Source organism: Hippichthys cyanospilos, chromosome 1, assembly GCF_059441005.1.
Source record: "Hippichthys cyanospilos isolate Australia breed blue-spotted pipefish chromosome 1, RoL_Hcya_1.0, whole genome shotgun sequence".
NCBI classification, from domain to species: Eukaryota; Metazoa; Chordata; class Actinopteri; order Syngnathiformes; family Syngnathidae; genus Hippichthys; species Hippichthys cyanospilos.
In genome coordinates, this window is record NC_142369.1 from 4,766,742 (window position 1) to 4,787,641 (window position 20,900).

Consider the following 20,900-nt stretch of genomic DNA (forward strand, 5'->3'; position numbering starts at 1 on the left):
TGGTTATACTTCAGGCAAGAAACAGTTGGCGCATTTCACAATTTCAACCTTGATATCAAATTCAAGATCAGTTAGCTTGGTTAGACACATATGTTTGGAAAAATAGATGCGTTCGGTGGGGCTAACATTAGCGGCTAGCCTACATCATTGTCAAGGTGTTTAACGTACTGGCTAACATGAGTTTTGTATGCTTCATTTTGATACACATTGACCAAACTATTCCTAGACTATTATTGATAGCAATGGTAGTGAAAATTAGCCTTAGCTTACCCCGTCACGTATGCTAGCTGCGACAGGTATCTTGCTGACAAGGTTTCCGAAACGGCGGCATATCTCCGTCACGAATCTTCTAACCTCTTGATGCGGAAGTGGATGTGGGTCCTCCACGTATTTTCTTTCGGCTAACTTCACGTTACTTTAGCTCTAAATCAGTGGGGTCAAACAAATTTAGCCGTGATAGTTTGTCAGAGGACCGGAATGACTGTAAATTCAAATAGATTTGAAGTGTGCTGATCACAAATTTACCAAGCTTTGATACCAGAAACCGGAAAAAACTGTTCAAAAGAGATTTGGAGAGTAAGAATTTTTTTTTCTTCCCCCATATTTTTAGAAGTTAAAGAAAACTTGCAATTTTGGTATTTTAGTCAGAAACCTGAAGTCAAATCAGCATTCCAAGCAAGGGCCAATTTGGCTAATTTGGGAGGGCACTTTCAGGCTAAAAAAGCATTGCAATGCATTACTTCCATTTGTAATGAGTACAATATTACATTTTGTCTGTAATAGATTACATTACCACATTACAGTAAAAAGTCATACATTACTGTAATCCCAATTACTTTTGGAATGCATTACTCCTTAACACTAGAATTCGGAGCGTAACCAAATGGAAACAGAATATGGAGAATCATTTTTTCATTATAGTTTCAGGTTATGTTAGGCCAGCAGCTGGCCCAGACGGTCCACCGCTGATATATACATTACTTTTTATAATGCATTACTCCTAATACTGCCCAGGACCACCAAAAATTCAACTCATAATGGAATTTCCAATGGCGTTAACTTTTTCCTTTAGAATCCAATGCAGTCCAGCTACAAAAATAAACACGTTTTTTTTTTAAGTCACTTTAATTACGTCTTGGAACATCTGATTACAAAACTCATTTGATCACAAAATAAATTCATAACGAAGCCGATACTTTACAGTGAACGTCCTCTCATTAAAGAAATGCACGAACGCTTTAGAAATGCATGAACGCTTTGTGTGCCAGCCGATTTCCAGGATTTTAACGCTTCGACTCGAACTAAAGGGGAAATGTGTTTTTGATGGCAAAATGTTTGCGTATTCATAAGAATTATGAAGGGATTGTTATGGGGAACTGAAGGGTTTCAATATTGTATATGATAATGAATCTTTTTTCTGGAGATAATCTGTAATATAATTGGAAGCGGCCCTTATGGTGTGCAACCAACCTACATTACTCCTAAAATAATCAATATTAATAAGAAAAAAACTTATCGTTAATGAGAATTCTTAATTTGACATGATGAAAATGCTGGTCCGTGGCACTCAAAGCGCCTCGGACGGTGAATCCTTACAACATCAAATGAAAGTTATGTATTTCGTGACAAAAACTGAAATGTAGACATCTCATCGATCATTGGACAGCGGATGTCATTTCATTCATTTTCCTCCGCCGTTTCTCCCATCATCAACACGCCGCCAGAGATTTTGAATTTGAGGGCGCTCCAGTCGAGCAGGGTGCCGGGCACGTTGTTCGGGTCATCTCTGTAGAACTGGATCAGCTGCGGAGATAGGATATGGTCCCACACGCGAACTTGGGCTATCTTGCCGGTGAATTGAAAACTGGGGTAAAAGTCTCCTCCGTATTTTCTTTGCTGTTGGCCCAGGATGATGCTGACGTTGCCGTCCATAGTTTCCGTCGAGAAGGTATATCTGGTCTCGTGCGGGAAGCCGTCTATCCACACCTGGACTAAACTTCTTACGGCGGTCCAGACGATGCACAGGGTTTGCCATTTGTTTTTGGCAATTTTCCCTCTGGTGAATACCAAGCTGCCGCCGTTAACGCCGAATCCGATGGATTCTGCTAAGCCTTCGCAACGGACGGCGATCCAAAAGACTCTATCGTCGTGAGGCGTGACCAGAGAGATGGGGAAGCCCCAGTTGGTCACGTTTGTGTATAATCTAAAAAAAAAAAAAAAAAATGCTAAATGAGTAACCAAAGACACTATGGCGGATGTCAAAAAGACATACAGACAGACGCCGGTTTCTATTTTATTAGCAAATAAAGATGAAGTAATGACAAATGAAGATTTTTATATTGTGTTTAGTATTCTGAAAAAATTAAGCAGAAAAAATGGCCGAATTAAACGTAAACTGAACGCCAAACAAGCTTTCCATCGCACGTCAGGCTTCAATCTTCGTGGCATTGTGTTACAAATTATGGAAATTCCTTTTTTTTTATGATATCATAAAAATCAATGGGGAGGAATTCCAGCAGATGATTAAAACAATGTCAAATTTCATAATGTAAGGATTTTGACATTCTATGTGATTGCAGCTGGATGTGCGAGATTATGAGTACAAAAGTAATCATTCTCCAAATTTTGGATCATGCAAAACTATAATCACAATTTTTGACATGCATTTGAAACATTCCGTTGAGCGGCAGTCAAACTGTCAGCAAACAAAATGCTTTGCTGACTTGTGTTTCACCTCAAGACAGCAGGTGGCGGCAGACACCAGTTAATGGCTATGTCTTAGTGTCCACTTCACATGCTATCATTTTTTCAATTGTTTGTAGGCTACACATGTATGGATAGAAGTGATTGAAGGAAAAAAATATTCATTAATACCTTGAAACGCCTTTAAAAGAATGTTCTCAAATTTAGAAAAAAAATTGCAATGTGTGGGCACAAGGGTTAAGGATGTTTGTAAGCGGCCTCTGCTGGCAGAAAGAAGTACTGCAGTTGATTTGGAAAAAAAAACTCGCACAATACGCTGAATTCTATCACAAAATGGAGACGAATTAACGACAAATCAAGATTTCTATATTGTTTTCACTTCATGTGCAAATATTTACAAATTAAGTAAACAGAAAATTTGGCCAAACTGAACGCCAAACACAAGCTTTCAAGAGGCTGCAATCTTAAGGATAATGTACGAATCCCGAGGGAGGGATCTATCCAAAAAGCATGCAGTTTTTTGACTAGGCACTAGGGGGCAATCTCCCAGTAAACCAGCGATTCTCAATTATATTTTGCCAAGACCCCAGCGCACCCCCCCCCCCCCCCCACTTACCACGCCGACCATAAAGATTACAGTCTATAAATATTGGCTAAATATACCTATTACCATATCCTTTTTACAGCAGAAAAAAGCAATACGCAATAAGCAGTTTTTTTTGTAAGTATTTCTTTTTGCAAACAGTGATGACACTTTGTTGATTTAGTTTTTGTGGTTGATATATTTATCAACAATTTAAGTTAGTGACTTATTTTGGGAACAAATCTACTGTAATCCCAAAAGAGGACACTTTATGTTTAGTATTTTTCTGTGGAAAAATATTTATATACAATCAGTTCTTTTTGCCAACAGGTGTGATACTTTACATATGTATTTTTTGGGGTTAAAAATTACTTATCAGATCAGCATCAATTGTCAAATGTCGCCCTCTAGTGGTAGCGTAAGGTTGGGCAAAAATACATCGACCGACTGTCCAACTTGAGAACATGACGAAGTACGATGATGTTGGGGGGCGGGGCTCTGACGAATGTCGGAATGCAGAAAAATGTCAATTGCGAGCCTCTGAAATTGCACAATGAGTACATTCTATATTTTTGTATTTATTTTTTTTCTTTTATTATATTTTTATTTATTTATTTTTCCTCCCATTTGTGTGTGTGTGTGTGGAGCGGAGTGGAGTATGTACGTAAGTATGCTGTCTGGGGAATTAGGGTTTTTGTGTTAACACACATGGAAATCTTATTTGTACATGACGGTGTTACATTTGTCATTGAGCTTTTGTAAAATGAATCCAAAAACATTTGAAAGAAAGTACATTCTCGCATTTGAGTCTTTATCTTTCAAGTGACATTGTGTCATCACGTACCTCAAACAGACGCTCATTTCACTGAAAGATGTGTTAGAAGATGACCTAGCAGGAATCAATTGCACGTAATTGCTGACACTCTCATTTAGGAAGACAAAGACTCTGCCAGTAAGATCTGCAGACAATGATCAAGACATTACAAGTGGGATTAGGATGAAACCTTGTTTTTTTTTTTTTTGGGGGGGGGGTGGCTCACCTAACACTTTCTGGTGTTTGCAGACGTAGTTCTCCTTGGTGCTGTCGCAGTCGTAGTCGTACCAGGTCCCATTTTCGTTGACCACCATAGCGGCGCAGTCCGCGCCCGTCTTCGAGTAGGCGTAATTGTTGGGCTGCTCGGAGCCCCAGAACCTGCAAATAAAACCCCTTTGAGAAATCTACCTAGCAACAAACGAGCAGGACGGAACTGAGCCCTTCCTTTGGGTCTACGTCTGCTTAGATCAGAGCGCCGCCACCTACGTGAAACCGGTGAAAGGACTTCCGTCGGTCCACCTCCACTCTCCCTCCTTGCCCTCGTCCGTCAGGCCCAGCCAGGCCTTCTTGTCCTTTCCCAATGTATTCGTCAGCCAATCCTACAAGATGATACAACATGGAGCTCGTAGAGGGAGGGAGAGGCGAGCTTGCGCACGCCACCTTGGTGTTGTCGTCCAGAACGCTGGCCAGGTTGCTGTTGTGCGACAGGCAGTAGGCGTTGGCCTCCCTCCATGTGCCGTTGTCCGTCGAGATGTAGAAACAACTGTCCTGGTGTTCCAGCCAGCCGACGGGACACGCGGGTATCTCTGCAAAGAAAATGGCCGCCAACAACAACAGACTTGAACAAAGTGCGTTTGGAGAACCGAGAAGGCCAAACCGATTTAAAGGGACAACGTGTTGTAAGATTCAGACCCTTTTTCATTCCAAAAGAATACATTACACGTTTATACGTTTCAAAAACTTGCTAATAAATGTTCTCAAACAGTTTTTCGTTCAAAAGGAATACATTATATGAATAAACATTTCAAATTGCTAATACATGTGTTCATAACGACCAACAGTATGTTTGAAATATAATTGTAACAGTTTTTTTTTTATTAACCCTTGTGCAACCCTTCGGAAACTATACACGTGACATTTTTTTTCCAAATTTTGTATTTATGAGTATTAATTTTCCTTCAACCACTCGAAAATCTTGTTCAGTGGCCTTCCTTCTATCCATACATATGTAGCTTAAATTTAGTACCGCGAACAAAAAACTGAAAAATAGTACGGTCTGTCTTTGTAGTCTGTGACGTGTTGGTTACACTTTAAAGGGACAGTGTGTAAGATTTAGAGCGTTTGTCAAATGGAATAAATGAAACGATTGTAAATTTCAAAGACTTGCAAATGAATGTGTTTTTAGCGACCAACAGTATGTTTTAAATATAAAACATAGGTCTAGTTATCATTCAATGATATTACATGGGGGGGTAGCACTTTTCCGGAAGCGGCCATGTTTGTTATAGCTACGGACAATGGTAAATGCAGCACCTCCTACTGTCCGTCATGAACAACGGTCTAAATCTTGATTTAGATAATTGATGAAAATGATCATTTTTTTGTACACAAAATGTCGCACGTCCAGCTGCAGTCGCATAGAAATGTCAGAATCGTTGCATTTTAAAATTTCACATCTGCTGGAAATTTCAGCTCCCTAGAATTTTTTCCCATGAAATCTTTTATCGTAAAAAAAAATCTGAGGAATTTTAATAATTAGTAACAATGCCAAAAGGTTTAAAAAGCAATACATTCTAAATTTCAAAAACTTGCAAATAAATGTGTTCTTAACAACCACCTGTATGTTTTAAATATAATGGTAAGTCTAGTTATTATTTTTTTTTACACGGGGGGTGGAACAGCCATCTCTGTTATAGCTACGGCCAATACGGAAAATGCAAAAAACTTCCTGCTGTCCGTAATGAAAAACTCAATCTTACACAGTGTCCCTTTAAGTGCCTTTTTTGGGGGGAGGGGGTGTAGCTCACTTATCACGTTGGCTCGTTTGCAGACGTAGTCCCGCATGGCGACGTCGCAGTTGTCGTCATGCCAGAATCCAAGGTCGTTGACCTCCATGGCGACGCAGCTCGGGTCTTTCTTGCGTCCGGAAGTATTTTTATTGCTGGGCTGATTGTCCCCCCAGAACCTGCAAATAAAGAGCGCCAGCCAATGATGAAATCTACCCAGCAACAGACGAGCAGGTGGCAAGCGAGCCATCCCGTCGGGTCTGCGTCTGCTCGGATTCCAGGACTGCCACTTACGCCTCGGAAACATTGTAGAAACTTCCGTCGGTCCATTTCCAATCGCCCTCCTTGCCTTCATCCGTCAGGCCCAGCCAGGCCTTCTTGTTTCTTCCCAACGCCATCCTCAGCCATTCCTACAATCACACACGGAGCTGGAAAAGCGAAGGGCGGCGGAGGCGAGCTTGTTGCAAGTCACCTTCTCCACTTCGGCCAGAACGCTGGGAAGTTGGCTGTTGTGTGAGCGGCAGTAGGCGTTGGCCCCGTTCCATGTCTTGTCGTCTTTCGAGATGTAGAAACAATCGTTCTTGTATTGACGCCAGTCTGTGGGACACACTTCTGCCTGGCCTGGAAAGAAAATGGCCGCCAACAACAACAGACTTGAGCCAACCAAGTGCACTTGACTTTTTAGTATGGATTAAACCCTTGCGACATTCTGACAGCGTTTTGTGATGTACCCTCTGTGAAATATCTTTTCAGCCAAGTACCCCTTAACCAGTGCGAAGCATTTTTGGGATTCAAAAAAAAAAAGACGAAAAGTGCCATCTCCGTCATTTATTAAACTTCAGAAGGTTTCAAACTTCATTTGTTTTTGTCCACAAAAGAATAATCAACGTAAAGTGTCCTCGTTTGGATCACAAATCTGTTATCCAAAAGAACTAACTTAATTATGAATATTTTTCCACAAAAAAAAGGAACAAAGCCCTGTTCTCAAAAGAGAAAAAAAATAAAAAAGTCATTTCCTATTGCCGCTTATCCCCACAGGGGTCGCAGGCTTGCTGGTGCCTATCTCAGCTGCCGCGGGACACCCTGAACTGGTATGTGTGTGTGTACATATATATATGTGTATATATATACATATATATGTGTATATATATATATACATATATATATATATATGTGTATATATATATATACATATATATACATATATATACATATATATATATATATATATATATATACATATATATATATATATATATATATATATATATATATATATATTATATATATATATATATATATATATGGTATGTGTGTGTGAAAATATTCAACTTAGGATCATAGATCACAAAAAAATCATTAACTTGACAGGAAACGAGAGGTGGTACCGGATAAGTTGGGTCGAACCATTTTAGTATGAGGGACAATCTGTATTGTACAATAATGAAATTGAAAAACCTACTGAACATAAAATTTGTTTTATGAACTTGTATCGTTTACAACGCGTGTGCACAAAGGTTAAGTCATACGGGTTATCATTTGTATTAAACAAAAATCCTTTTTGAGGCAGAGGTGGTGGCTCTATTAGCAAGTACATGAGTTGGGGGGGGGGCGCTTTGAAGAATCCCATTGTGATGCAATGCTTAAATGGCTTTGATGATGTTGTTCATTATTTGTTGGGTGTGCCAACATGAAGGACGTGTAATACAAAATATTGGATATTTTATACTCAAAACATGGCCGCCTCCGACCAAGTGCCCCCCCTCCATGTAATATAATTTACTGATAACTAGACCAACCATTATACTTAAAACGTACTGTTGGTAATCAAGAACACATTTCAAAAATACAAGTTTTTGAATTTTATCATCATTTGATGTATTCCTTTTGAAGGAAAAATGGTCTAAACCTCGCAGTGTCCCTTTTAGGCAGATGCTTGGAAGTATTTTGCAGACCACATAAAATGATGATCTGGTCCCCGGGTCGTCTTTTTGACACCTGTGCCTTATTTATTTATTTATTTATTTATTTATTTATTTATTTATTTATTTATTTATTTTTTTTTTTTTTTGAGAAAACGTTTACTAAGATCCCAAATTAGGACACTATCAGGGTTCACCAAGCAGTGTTGGGATTACTTTTTACTCTAACGTGGTAATGTAATATATCACAACAAAGTAGTACTATTGTACTCGTTACAAATGAGAGTAAAGTATTGCATTACAATGCAATTTTTGCCCTGAAATTCGCCAACACGGAAGATCATAGGAGAAAAATCTGGGGCAAAATGTTTTAACTACATTGATATTGTAATGTAAATAATGACTTTGAAATGACACTAATGAGTCAAATAATCCCTTGCAGTTTTTAAGTAATTGCCCAACACTGCTTACATGTGACGGAACATTATGATTTACTCGGAATTTTACAATTATACATATATTACATTTAGGTGACACAGTACATTTACATATTTACTACATTATTGTGAGTAGAGTTGAGGCCTTGGCCTAGAAAACGTTCATTCGTAATCATAATAATGATCGCTTGTAATAACGTCGGTATGTTGAACAGAAAAACGAAAATCAACAAAGGTCAAACTTACCTTGAGCATGGAGCATGATGCCGAAAAGCCAGAGGAGCCAAAAGATGATGGTAGTCATCATCGTCGTCTTCGGCATCTTGAGGAAGAAAAAAGGCGCTTCGTAACAAAAAAAAAAAAAACGATGGACGACTTGCGTTGTTCTGCTGGTGCGACTAACTCGTTAAGTTGGGAGCCTCCGTCTCACATCCAAAGCTCGTTCAGTGACGCCACGGCCCTTTGTCTACGTCACAAAAAAGTTCGCCTTGATCTTCCCGGACGACAAAAAAAAAAAAAAAAACAACTTCCGGGACGACAAGAAAAGACGCTTTCAAGTGTTACACTGTCGCCATCCATCTCTAAACAGTCCACAGTATCAACAGGTAAAACATGTGCAAGTCACTATTTATTCCGATTGGATTCTCTTTTTAATCTAGACTTTTAGCAGATTGAAATTATGTGATAAAATGGTGTCAAAATTGTGATTAAAATGTTGTGTGATGTTCATTTCTCCACATTGTCCCGGATGCATCATTGTCGTGAAACTGTTCATTTGCTACGCGCGGACACTTTACGTTAGTCAGTTTTTTTTGGCAGCTCAGAAGAAGAGTGAGAAAAAGCCGACAGGAAGAATTGGATTCCATTTGGAACAAATAATATTGTGACTAATGTAATAAATACAAAATGAGACAGTCATTTTCCGGGTGAACTTCTTCCAGCGGGGTGTCCGCGCCAAATTTCCCGAGATTTAAGTTGATGCTGCAAAGGCAACAAAGGGTTTAAAGCGGGTTAGTTCTGAAAGATGTGAAGAAAACGAGAGGAAGAAAGGGTGAAAAGGAAAAGGAGAGCGGAGAGGCAGAAATAAAGGAAGAAGGAATCAAACATACGCTGTACATTTTTCATCTAGTAGTTTTTTGAGCGATGACGTCAAATGGGAAATTCGTTCGAAACAGGAACCCATGACGTAATGCAAGAAAGGTGAAGGACAGGTGGCGTCAAGATTAGATGTTTGGGGAGTAGCACAACCCTTGTCTTTAGCCCCCTCTGCCGGTTATTTTAGAGACTGCATTCGACGCCCCTGTCACTTTCACGAGGGCAGCTTTGACAAGCTTAAGTGTGTGTGTGAGTGTGCGCGTGTGCTGACTCATCGAAATGAGCATTGATCATTTACTCGCCCTTTCTTCTTCTTTCTTCTCGCCGACTAGAGTCGTGGCAAGTGCAGGGGGGCCAACTTGAAGACAAAAGTCACGTTTCAAATGTTTAAACCAATGTTAGACTTGAGTGTGCGAATGTGTGTTTGAGTGTGTGCGCGCTCGCGCGTGTGTGCGTGTGCCCGATCATCCTTCGCCTAATCTCTTTAGCTGCTATTGAACACTTCACCTGGATGGCAGGAAGGTTTTTCCTTCCTCTGGTGGATTTCAAACTTACGTTTCCATGGCAACAGTTTCGCTGGAGGCGGCCTAACAGGGGAGAAAACTGAAGATCAGCCCGACAGGTGAGTGATGCCATGGCTGCACTCAGAAGGGAACTTGCACTCATTGTGTTTGTGTGCTTTAGGTTTTTGCTGCAAGGTGGGGACCAAATTCCGGGTTTTAATATCTTTGTGGGGACCTTTTGCACTTGCATGGCCTATTTTTGTCAGGAAAAAGCCTCAAAGTGCATGTGAACAGAGATGGGACCCCAAGCAGATACGTGGCTCCCACATAGTGTACATTTTTATCATTTGTTCATAATTTTCACCATTTATTAATATGCCTGGTTCTCCACAAACGAGACAATAGTTTTATACATTGATGTTAACCGTGCTCTTCCACTTTTCATCTTTATTCGTTTCATCCACAATTCCCACCCACAATTTACACCGTAAAACTAACAAACATAAAATTGACATCAGCTATCGCAAACATTGAACATATTCACATCAAAACACATATTTAACATACCACTTTGGGTGTTAGCACGTCGATAGCACTTTAGCAATGACATCACACAGGAGGCGCTTTGCATGAACCCAAACTAAACTTAAATAAACTTACATGCTCAAAATAATTAAAAAAATAAGTGTTAGTGTTCCTGTGGACTTGTAAATGATAAGTTGACATTAGCTACGGCTAACATTGTACATATTCACATCAAAACACATATGTAGCATACCTTTTTGGGCGTTGTTAGCACGTCGTTAGCACTTTAGCAATGACATCACACAGGAAGCACCTTGCATGAACCCAAAATAAACTTAAGTAAACTTACATGCTCAAAATAATGCAAAAAAATAAGTATTAGTGTTCCTGTGGACTTGTAAATGATAAGTTGACATCACACAGGAAGCACCTCGAATGACCTCAAACTATATTAAGTAAATCAATATGCTCAAAATAATCCAAAAAACAAATACGGAGTTGCTGTGGACTTGTAAAGGATAAATTGACACTAGCTACGGCTAACATTGTAGATATTCACATAAAAACCAATATGTAACAAACCACATTGGGCCGTTGTGTCTGATGTTCGCATTGTTAGCACTTAAGCAATGACATCACACAAGAAGCACTTTACATGACCCCAAAATAAACTTAAGTAAACACACATGCTCAAAATGTTTCAAAATGTACACGTAAAAAGAGGAGGAGGATCCACGCACCGGTGCTCGGGAACCTCTGTTTTCCAGTCTAGGTTGGAATTGGACTAGGCCAAAAGCGTTCATGCCCGGCGAATCTGCTGTGATGGGTTAGGGGCTAGCAAACCAAATCCGTCAATGAAATTTAAAAAAGCCCCTTGTGTGTGCAGCGCATGCACGCCATGGCCCAGGTCTGGCCAGTTGAGGCGCCCGCCCCACTTGGAGACAACGTGGACGACCACAGGTCAGACGCAAGTTTTTTTAACCCTAACCCGCAGGTGTCCAAGTCAAGGTCCGGGGGCCGGATCCGCCCCCGCCACATCGTTTGATGCTAAGTGAAATACTAAGTTCACTTCAGGTTTCTGGCATGAAACTCACAAAGTTTGCAATTTGTCTCTTTCCTTCCTTGATTCCTTCCTTCATATTCCTTCCTTTATTTCTGCCGTCCTTCTTTCCTCCACATTTATTTGTTTCTTCTTCGTCTCCTTTTATCTCCTTAATTCACGTTCCCTCCTTCCTTTTTCCATTTCTCTTGTTCCTTCATTCCCTTCCTCCCTCCTCCCTTTTCTTCCCTTCAATTGTTCTCCCTTTCCTCTCTTCTCTTCTTCCACCTTCCTTTCTTCCCCATCTTTCATTCCTTCACATTACTCAATATAACGCTCCTTTATTTCTTCCTTCCTCCCTCCCCCTCCCTTTCCTCTCCACCCTTCCTTCCTTCCTCCCCTTTTCTCCTTCCTTCTTTTACATTCCTTCCTTCCTTCACTGCTTCCTTCCATCTATCCTTCTCTTCCTTCCTTCCTTCCTTCCTTCCTTCCTTCCTTCCTTCCTTCCTTCCTTCCTTCCTTCCTTCCTTCCTTCCTTCCTTCCTCAATATTACTCAGTATAACTCTCCTTTATTTCTTCCTTCCTCCCTCCCCCTCACTTTCCTCTCCACCCTTCCTTTCTTCCTTCCTTCCTCCCCTTTTCTCCTTCCTCTTTTACATTCCTTCCTTCCTTTTTTCTCTCCTTCCTTCACTGCTTCCTTCCATCGCTCCTTCTCTTCCTTCCTTCTTCCTTCTTCTTTCCTTCCTTCCTTCCTTCCTTCCTTCCTTCCTTCCTTCCTTCCTTCCTCAATATTACTCAATATAACTCTCCTTTATTACTTCCTTCCTCCCTCCCCCTCCCTTTCCTCTCCACCCTTCCTTCCTTCCTTCCTTCCTTCCTTCCTTCCTTCCTTCCTTCCTTCCTTCCTTCCTTCCTTCCTTCCTTCCTCCTCTTTTCCTCTTCCTTCTTTTACATTCCTTCCTTTTTTCTCTCCTTCCTTCATTGCTTCCTTCCATCCCTCCTTTGCTTCCTTCTTCCTTCCTTCCTTCCTTCCTTCCTTCCTTCCTTCCTTCCTTCCTTCCTTCCTTCCTTCCTTCCTTCCTTCCTTCCTTCTTCCTTCCTTCCTTCTTCCTTCCTTCCTTCCTTCCTTCCTTCCTTCCTTCCTTCCTTCCTTCCTTCCTTCCTTTGTTCTTTCCTTCCTTCCCTTCTTCTTTCATTACTTCCTTCATTCCTTCCTTCCTTCCAAACATTTAAAAATTTGGAGGGAACCCCCCCCCACACAATTTTTTGTTCCCAAACTCTTATGAACATTTTATACTTGCCTCTGATTTCAAAATCCAGGTAAGCGTGTGAGAAACACATTTTTTCTCAGAGAAAGTTTTGCCCTGACTTACGGTAATTAATCATTTATAGTAAAAATGAAATGTTATACTTTTTATGCATTTCATGAAGAGATGAATGGATAGTTGTTTACTAACACAGTATCATAATGTGTGCTTAGGTTGTGAATAATTTTGCCACCTCCAGTTGTGCCATTTGCCCAATGGATGATGTGTTTCAGGGGTGCGGGACATCTCTTCAACATCAACAACAGCAACAACAATAAAGACAAGTAAAGCGCACACACACACACACACACACACACACACACACGCTTCACCCCCCAAAGCCAGCGTCCCCATTATTCTTTGTCTCGTAGCGATGACAAGAAGAAGAAAAAGAAGAAGAAAGACAAGAAAATGTAAGCCCTGTGACTCCTTTGCTTCTTTTGCGATTCAAGGGCCCATATTGCGCAAATTTCAATTTGGCCAATCTTGAAACCGTTGAAAGAATAAATGTAAAAAATGGGGTGAAAAAGGCGTGACAACGCATAGGGTTTTCTATATGTCCAAAATTGACAATATTTCCAATTTTGAACAGTAGGAAATGAGGCTGACACAAAAAAAAGAATAGATTAAAATATTGCACAGATTGTCAACACATGACAACGTTCAATATGCCACCCTGCCGTCCATTCTAACTGCTCGCAAACGGGAGGTCAAGAGGTACACCCTGTAGGTGTCAAAACTGGCCCTTGTTGGGTTCTTTTACTGCCATTCATAATTGGAAATATTGTCAATTTTGGACATATTGAAAACTCCATGTTTTATCATGCATTCCCACCTATGTTTCCATTAATCCTTTCAACAGCAACTCGCAAACAGGGTGCAATAAGAAATTTTGTGTTGAGACCCCCAAACCACTGGGGAGCGCTAGCGGACAACTTACGACATTTGCAAGCCTTTCAATGACATCATTGGGTGGCTTAGCCTGACTCCCATACTGCTAAGTTCTTGCTGTGCATTGTGGGACATGAAGTTGAAAAGAGGCTTTGATCCAAGAGCTAAAAGTTGCAGGAACGCTTTTATTTTCCTGCAAGGAATCGCTTTATTTCATGCAGCGCATAACATTATATCTGCATATTCCCATCCATGAAATCTGCAGCAATAATTAACTGTTAACTTTTTTTTTAACCTTTTCTCATGAACATACTTATGTATGGATAAGGCTGATGCCACTGAACATTTTGAGGGGTTGAATATATTTTTGGCGATGTTATTACATTTTCAAAGTCAGCCCAAATTGGTGAAAAATCCCCGGATACCCAGGGATTAAATGTGGCAATTTGGTTTGCCGTTTTGGTCTTTTTCAAGCCGTAATTGGATAGACTTTGGCTAACTCGTGTTGGCTTCCTTCACAGCAAGCGGGAGAAGAAGAAAGCTCAGGAGGAACAAGAGGAGCAAAAAAAGAAAGCCAAGGAGGCAGAGGAGAAGAAGGAGCCGGTGTAGGTTGGCACAGTGGCGGTGGATTCAAACCACATGACTTGACTCCGGTCCGATAAAATTTTTGGACCGATTTGCGTCCGACTTGATGCTAGTGACTGACTTGACCTTCTTAAAAATTGGAGACTTGAGATTATCTATAACTTGCAAACCTCAAGTTGAGTGTCCAAAAGGTTCTAAGGACCGGTGTCACTGTCACAAAAGATACACTTGAAGCTCAGAGCGTCTTCATCGGACAGTCGTTCCACTATACCTCTTGCCTACTTTTTTTTTTTCTTGTACCACCCCTGAAGTTCTTGTGATGTACCTCAAAATCGACTTTCTTCCAGCTGTGGAAGCTAAAATGGTTTGTGTGTGGATTGTCCTTAGTTTGCAGGAGATCACGGTGGTGGACCCGGCAGGGAACACATACTACCACTGGCTCCTCATCATCACCCTTCCTGTCATGTACAACTGGACCTTCATCATCGCCAGGTATCGTTCTCGAGCCGTGCCCTCGCAGAGCTCCGCCCCCAACTTCTCCGAATTTTGTGGCGCTACCGGATCAGGGCCTGCTTTGAGGAGCTTCAGATGGACTACCTGCACTACTGGTTCTTCTTGGACTTTATCTGTGACTTGCTGTACGTGGCCGACATGGTCTTCAGAACCCGGACAGGTTTGTGCACGCGAAGGTGGCCTGGGACACGCTTGCGGTTATGGCCACACTCACGCTGTGCTCGCAGGTTACCTGGAGCAGGGTCTTCTGGTGAAGGACGAGCAGAAGCTACGCCAGCGTTACATCAAGAGTTTCCAGTTCCGACTGGATGCCCTCTCAATGGTGCCCACCGATGTACTGTACGCCACGCTGGGCCTCAACTACCCTGAGATCCGCCTCAACAAGCTGCTGAGGTTCAACAGGTGGGCCTCGACAGAGACGTGTCCTGATAATGGCGGCAACGGCCAGGAGCCAGCTGGACAATCGTCTCCTCTTTTCAGGATGCTGGAGTTCTTCCAGAGAACAGAGACCAGAACCAACTACCCAAACGCGCTGCGGATCTCCAACTTGGTCATGTACATCGTTATCATCATCCACTGGAACGCCTGCCTCTACTACTCGTTCTCCAAGGCTATTGGTGAGCCTTCCCACATTCCTAATTCTGGTTTTGTTCTTTGCTCACATGTCTGCAATGTTTGTTGGCCAGTTAAACGACAACCATCCTACAAATACTATATACCTCTTCAGGTTTTGGATCAGACAGGTTCGTGTATCCCGACACGACAGATCCCGAGTTCGGGCGTCTGGTGAGGAAGTACGCCTACAGTATGTACTGGTCTACGTTGACCCTGACCACCATTGGAGAGACTCCGCCTCCCGTGGAGAACTCTGAGTACTTCTTTGTGGTCACTGATTTCCTGGTGGGTTTCATAAATCCGGGCGCTCCGCTGCCTCAGCACCATCTCACTTCCTAATGGCTGCAGGTGGGCGTGCTGATCTTTGCCACCATTGTGGGTAACGTGGGCTCCATGATTACCAACATGAATGCCGCCCGCGCCAGCTTCCAGGCTCGCATCGATGCCATCAAACAGTACATGACCTTCCGCAAGGTCAGTGGGGTTCTGTAAGACGACTTTTTATTCCAAGGTTACAAGGTTTCTTCATTTTCATTACACTTGCAAAGAAGAATGTAGGGAACTACAGCTAAGCTCGTGTGTGTGATTTCTATGGATGAGTGTCCACCGGAGTGTCCTTCAGCTGAAGCACCAAGCGTATCGTCTCAATGCTATGTAGTCCAGGCCACTTGATGGGATGGTGTAACGGGGATTACATCACCTAGCCGAATTCCCCCCTCAGAGGAAAAGTCCTGGAAACAGATGTTTTGTGAACATACCGAAAAACAGTGTGATCAAACTTGAGATTTTAGCGTGTGACACTTAAAGGGACTTAAGTTAACCGAATTTGCAATCAAGTCTTCCTGGCGAGACACCAACCTCTCCACAATGACAACCATTTTGCACGAGAACTCGGAAATCGCATCCTTTTACAATGGAGCTCGCTTCTTCCCCTCGCACACCTTGCAAAGAGACCGTCAGCTTGCTCTCCAATCCACCTGCGCCTGTCTGTAGAATTTTGCAGTAAATCAGGTTATTTCCAGCACCAATTTGCTTGACCTGGTCGCGATTCTGCCGTCGTTGGGACAGACCCGCTTCAGAGAGAAAAAGTGCATGACAAAATTGAAAATTGATGAGTTAGATCAATTAGCTACAGATCTCTGTTTATTATTCTCTCGTTTTTTACACACACACCATAAATGGGAACTTCTCCAAGGGTCTGACAGCAGTGCTGCTCCACAGGTAACCAAGGAGCTGGAGAAGCGCGTGATAAAGTGGTTCGACTTCCTGTGGACCAACAAGAAGGCGGTGGATGAACGGGAAGTCCTCAAGTATCTTCCCGACAAGCTGAGAGCCGAGATTGCTATCAACGTGCATCTGGACACGCTCAAGAAGGTCATGAGACATATTTCTTATTTTGTGTTTGGCCAACAGACTGACGGAGACCCCCTTGCTTGTCTCAGACCACTCTGATGCACAGGTGTCAAAGTCAAGGCCTAGGGGGCCAAATGTGCCAAATACTCATTTTACTTCACGCTTCTGGCTTAAATACCATACTTACACGTTGTCTCCTTTTCTCTTCCTTCCTTTCTTCCTTCTTCCCTTCTCCCTTCCCCTCCTTTCATACCTTCACATTCCTTCCTTCTTTATTTTTTCCTTCTAACCTTAGTTCACATTTCTTTGTTCCTTCTTTCTGACACAAAAACTGATTCGACTAATATGTTTTTGGCTTAAATTCCAAACTTGCAAGTTTTTTCTCTCATTTTCTCTCTCTCTCTCCCTTCCTTCCTTTTTCTCTCCTCCTCCTTTTCACTCCACTGCTTCCTTCCTTTCCTCCCTCCCTACTTCAGTTATCTCTTTCCTACCTTCCCTTTTTCCACCTTCCTTTCGTCTTCATTTTCCTTCTTTCCTTCATCTCCTATACTCGCCTTCCTTCCTTCACATTCCTTCCTTTCTTCACTGCTTCCTGCTTCCTTCCTTCCAAACTTTTAAGAATCTGGAAGGAAAAATAACTATCATTTTTTTGTTCCCAAACTCTCTGTTTTGAACAAGTTTTTACTGGCCTCTGTTCTTAAACCTTTGTGACGTGTGTGAGGAAAACACTTAAGAGACTTCACAATCATTCCAACCCCCTGACAGAGAGTATAACTACAATGTGGTCCACCATAATGTTCCAGTTTTGGTACTTTTTTTTTTTGCGTGAGAAAGGAGGAGAGTACTCAAAGTGCCAGGGTACATTAGGGAACTCCTGATTTGGTTCGGTCTGAAAGGCAGTTTTGGTCCTCCAAGTCTGATTTCAGGCCCTGTGGAAACGCAGGTGCGCATCTTTGCCGACTGTGAAGCGGGCCTGCTGGTGGAGCTGGTCCTGAAGCTACAGCCGCAGGTCTACAGTCCCGGAGACTACATTTGCAAGAAAGGAGACATCGGGCGTGAGATGTATATCATCAAGGAGGGCAAGCTTGCCGTGGTGGCTGATGACGGCATCAAGCAGTTTGTGGTCCTCAGCGACGGAAGCTACTTTGGAGAGATCAGCATCCTGGCCATCAAAGGTCGGCGCTCCTCATCAGCTCGGGACTTTTTTAACCCTGTTGCTACACCTTTGCTCCATCTTCCCGGCTGACAGGCAGCAAAGCTGGAAACAGACGAACGGCGAACATACGCAGCATCGGGTACTCCGATCTCTTCTGCCTCTCCAAGGACGACCTGATGGAGGCGCTCACCGAGTACCCTGATGCCAAGGCCTTGTTGGAGGAAAAGGGGAGGCAGATCCTGATGAAGGACGGCCTGCTGGATCTGGAGGTACAGCTGGTACGCCGGCTCCCCGAAACAACATCCGCCGCTCGCTTGCGGTGTCTTCTCTTGTTCCGCAGGTGGCGGCGCAGGGACCTGACCCCAAGGAGATGGAGGAGAAAGTGGAGCACATGGTCAACATGCTGGACGGACTGCAGACCCGCTACGCCCGACTGCTGGCGGAGCACGAGTCTACGCAAAGCAAGCTCAAACATCGGGTCAGCAGGCTGGAGAAGAAGATCCCCTCCCAGGCGGGCGACTTCCCGCCCTCACCGCCAGTCACCCAATGATCAGCGGTACTATGGACCAGAGGTGGGAAACTTCCATTTTTTTGCTGGTCCCACATTCGTCAAAACCCCACCCCCTTTCCGTCATCGTTGGTCCATCATGTTTTCATATGAAATTGTAATTGTCGGTCCATCAGTCCGTCAGTGTATTTTTGCCCAACCTTCCACCACCACTAAAGGGCGAGATTTGACCATTTAAATTTTTATTTTTTCTGGTCCATCATTCGATAGCCGCTGGTCTACTTCTGTCTGCACTCATACTAATTATTTGTTCTGATTTAGTACTTACATTTAAAGTTAACACAATGTCTGTGGTTCTAGAGTTACACTGCAATTGAAACACGACATAAGTCTAAAAGGAAAAAAAGCCAGCTAAGGGGTTTAGGCTATAATACACTATCATGTTTAATACTAGGGACGAGAGTGAACATGGCAATCTTGTCCGCCGGTTGGCTTTATCGTGCCATTATCGTGGACTCAAATGGTGGATGTCGGTTTTCAATTATCTGCCCTACAACTATGGAAGCCGGTTTCATTAACATTTGTCTAAATTTGTCCAAATTTCATCTGCCACATACACTACAAGTGAAACAAAGTAGACTACTAAAAAGTATTTAATTAAGAAATTCAACAAACTATTACAGAGAAACTATATCAGAGAAAGTTATATAAATTTGGGCTGCATTCATTGGTTACTTGAAACACATCCCATTTTTTTTTAATGACTACATTATATAGAAAATCTGATATTACTTTTGTGCTTGATTGCTTTATGATGTTTAATTAGTTAAAGCAAAAAAAATAAATGAAATGAATAGCTAAGGAACGTTGTTCTTATTCATTTCAATATTTCTGTTTGCAGATCTCATAGGGAAAACTTCGGACGCGCCTGCCGCAGGGTTTTCCCTGGAACCCCTCTTTGATCTCAAGTAACCAGCATGTGTCCCCTAAATGCCATTGGAATTATTTGTTATTGGTTCGTCATGAATATTCGTCACCTGTGTCTAGGAAAGGAAACAAACCAAATTCGGTGACTATCCATTATCACAAGCTGACGTACGGCGCAAACATGGCTGCAAACAGACAGGCGCTACTTTACAAGTGTTATCATTGCTAAATTAGCAAGTTGGTTAGCCGTCACATAGACTCTGGATTCTCATTTTTGCCTAGAAAACATCCTTTACTATCCTGTTGAGTGAGAGTATGCGGAAGTATTCGATGAATAGGAAGGTCCAAATTCTGCCGTGAGAAGGAACTCTGTCGCAAAACCACCATGGATAAGCCAGCTTAACCGCAGACAGATATCACTTCACTTGTTATCTACAAAATACCTTGCAAAATGTCTTGCTCCACACATGTACTAATCATACACACACACAAGGACAGATAAACTGGGTTCCTATGGAGTTAGGTCATTATCAAAAAGACATATGTGTGTTTCACCATTCGTATGAGTGCGACCCTCATGAGACACGACCACATCTTTGCCATTTATTGCCATTTTTTTAGGCAAGCGGTATATAAATAAATCTTCAAGGCTTGATAATTGAAAATAATAATAATAATAATGATAAACTAAGATAAAGTAAATAATAATGAAAACAAATTGATCCAAGACATGGCAACAACTTGGCACAACACAGCTAACTTAATTGCTGAATAAGTCAATCATCAATTAGCAGTCAAAATGCCATTTCGGTCATTCAGCCCGTAGAATTGGTCTTGACGAACACACGAATGCTAAAGTGGAATCCTATTTTTAGATCCTGTTGATGTATGGAGTATGATCGCTGTCAACAAGATGTGTAGGTGTTGACTAATGCTGCAGCGTATGATTTGTAGATCAACTGACACTTAGCCTCGTGGCTTGGTGTGATGTCATCTCAATTTGCATGTTCAACTCAAACCCAAAGCCTCATATCCATGCATGCAAAGGATCAGACTCACCAATCCAAAGGAGAGAATCATGCAAAGATCTGAAGTCGTGTCTCGCCCAGAGTCGTGCTTAAACGAACGGTGAAACATGGATACGAATGGCGAAACATGCATACGTCTTTTTGAAGGCGATTTTACGCCTTAGGTTGCTGCTATGATTCTTTCCTTTTAGAGCGGGAACCTTCATGTAACTAGGGACCTCTGAATCAAGTAAAGAGTGTGGGTTCGGAGAGGCTGCTTCAGAACTCAGCAGAGTTGTACGCATGCAGTTCGTCTCCGTTCTCCTCATGCATGAGCTGGAAAACGAATGCCTTTTCTCCTTCTTTGTGGATAGTTTCTTACAAATGTCTATCAGGGGACACCTACTCAA

The 20,900-nt window shown here is 42.1% G+C and overlaps 2 protein-coding genes across 4 annotated transcripts; one reads left to right on the forward strand and one right to left on the reverse strand.

The window, feature by feature from the left end:
• Window positions 1-901: 901 nt before the first annotated feature.
• LOC148428713 (macrophage mannose receptor 1-like) lies at window positions 902-8,919 on the reverse strand. The gene is made up of 9 exons (XM_088413741.1): window positions 8,712-8,919; window positions 6,579-6,727; window positions 6,401-6,516; window positions 6,128-6,285; window positions 4,761-4,906; window positions 4,587-4,699; window positions 4,327-4,478; window positions 4,131-4,245; window positions 902-2,203 (listed from the first exon to the last, which is right to left on the reverse strand). Exons 1-9 carry the CDS (start codon window positions 8,785-8,787, stop codon window positions 1,678-1,680), a joined length of 1,551 nt encoding a protein of 516 aa, XP_088269867.1. The 5' UTR covers window positions 8,788-8,919; the 3' UTR covers window positions 902-1,677.
• Window positions 8,920-8,986: 67 nt separating this feature from the next.
• cnga1b (cyclic nucleotide gated channel subunit alpha 1b) lies at window positions 8,987-20,838 on the forward strand. 3 transcript variants are annotated; one of them, XM_088413724.1, is made up of 17 exons: window positions 8,987-9,070; window positions 10,132-10,182; window positions 11,475-11,548; window positions 13,169-13,219; window positions 13,307-13,348; window positions 14,348-14,431; window positions 14,799-14,903; window positions 14,978-15,084; window positions 15,152-15,326; window positions 15,405-15,541; window positions 15,652-15,824; window positions 15,888-16,013; window positions 16,761-16,913; window positions 17,836-18,067; window positions 18,142-18,317; window positions 18,389-18,620; window positions 19,458-20,838. In XM_088413724.1, exons 3-16 carry the CDS (start codon window positions 11,478-11,480, stop codon window positions 18,596-18,598), a joined length of 1,842 nt encoding a protein of 613 aa, XP_088269850.1. In that variant the 5' UTR covers window positions 8,987-9,070; window positions 10,132-10,182; window positions 11,475-11,477; the 3' UTR covers window positions 18,599-18,620; window positions 19,458-20,838. The 3 variants fall into 3 exon arrangements, with proteins under 3 accessions (XP_088269850.1, XP_088269842.1, XP_088269856.1); XM_088413716.1 differs by lacking the exon at window positions 8,987-9,070 and having other exon boundaries at window positions 9,911-10,182; XM_088413730.1 differs by lacking the exon at window positions 8,987-9,070 and having other exon boundaries at window positions 9,916-10,182; window positions 13,109-13,219.
• Window positions 20,839-20,900: the final 62 nt, after the last annotated feature.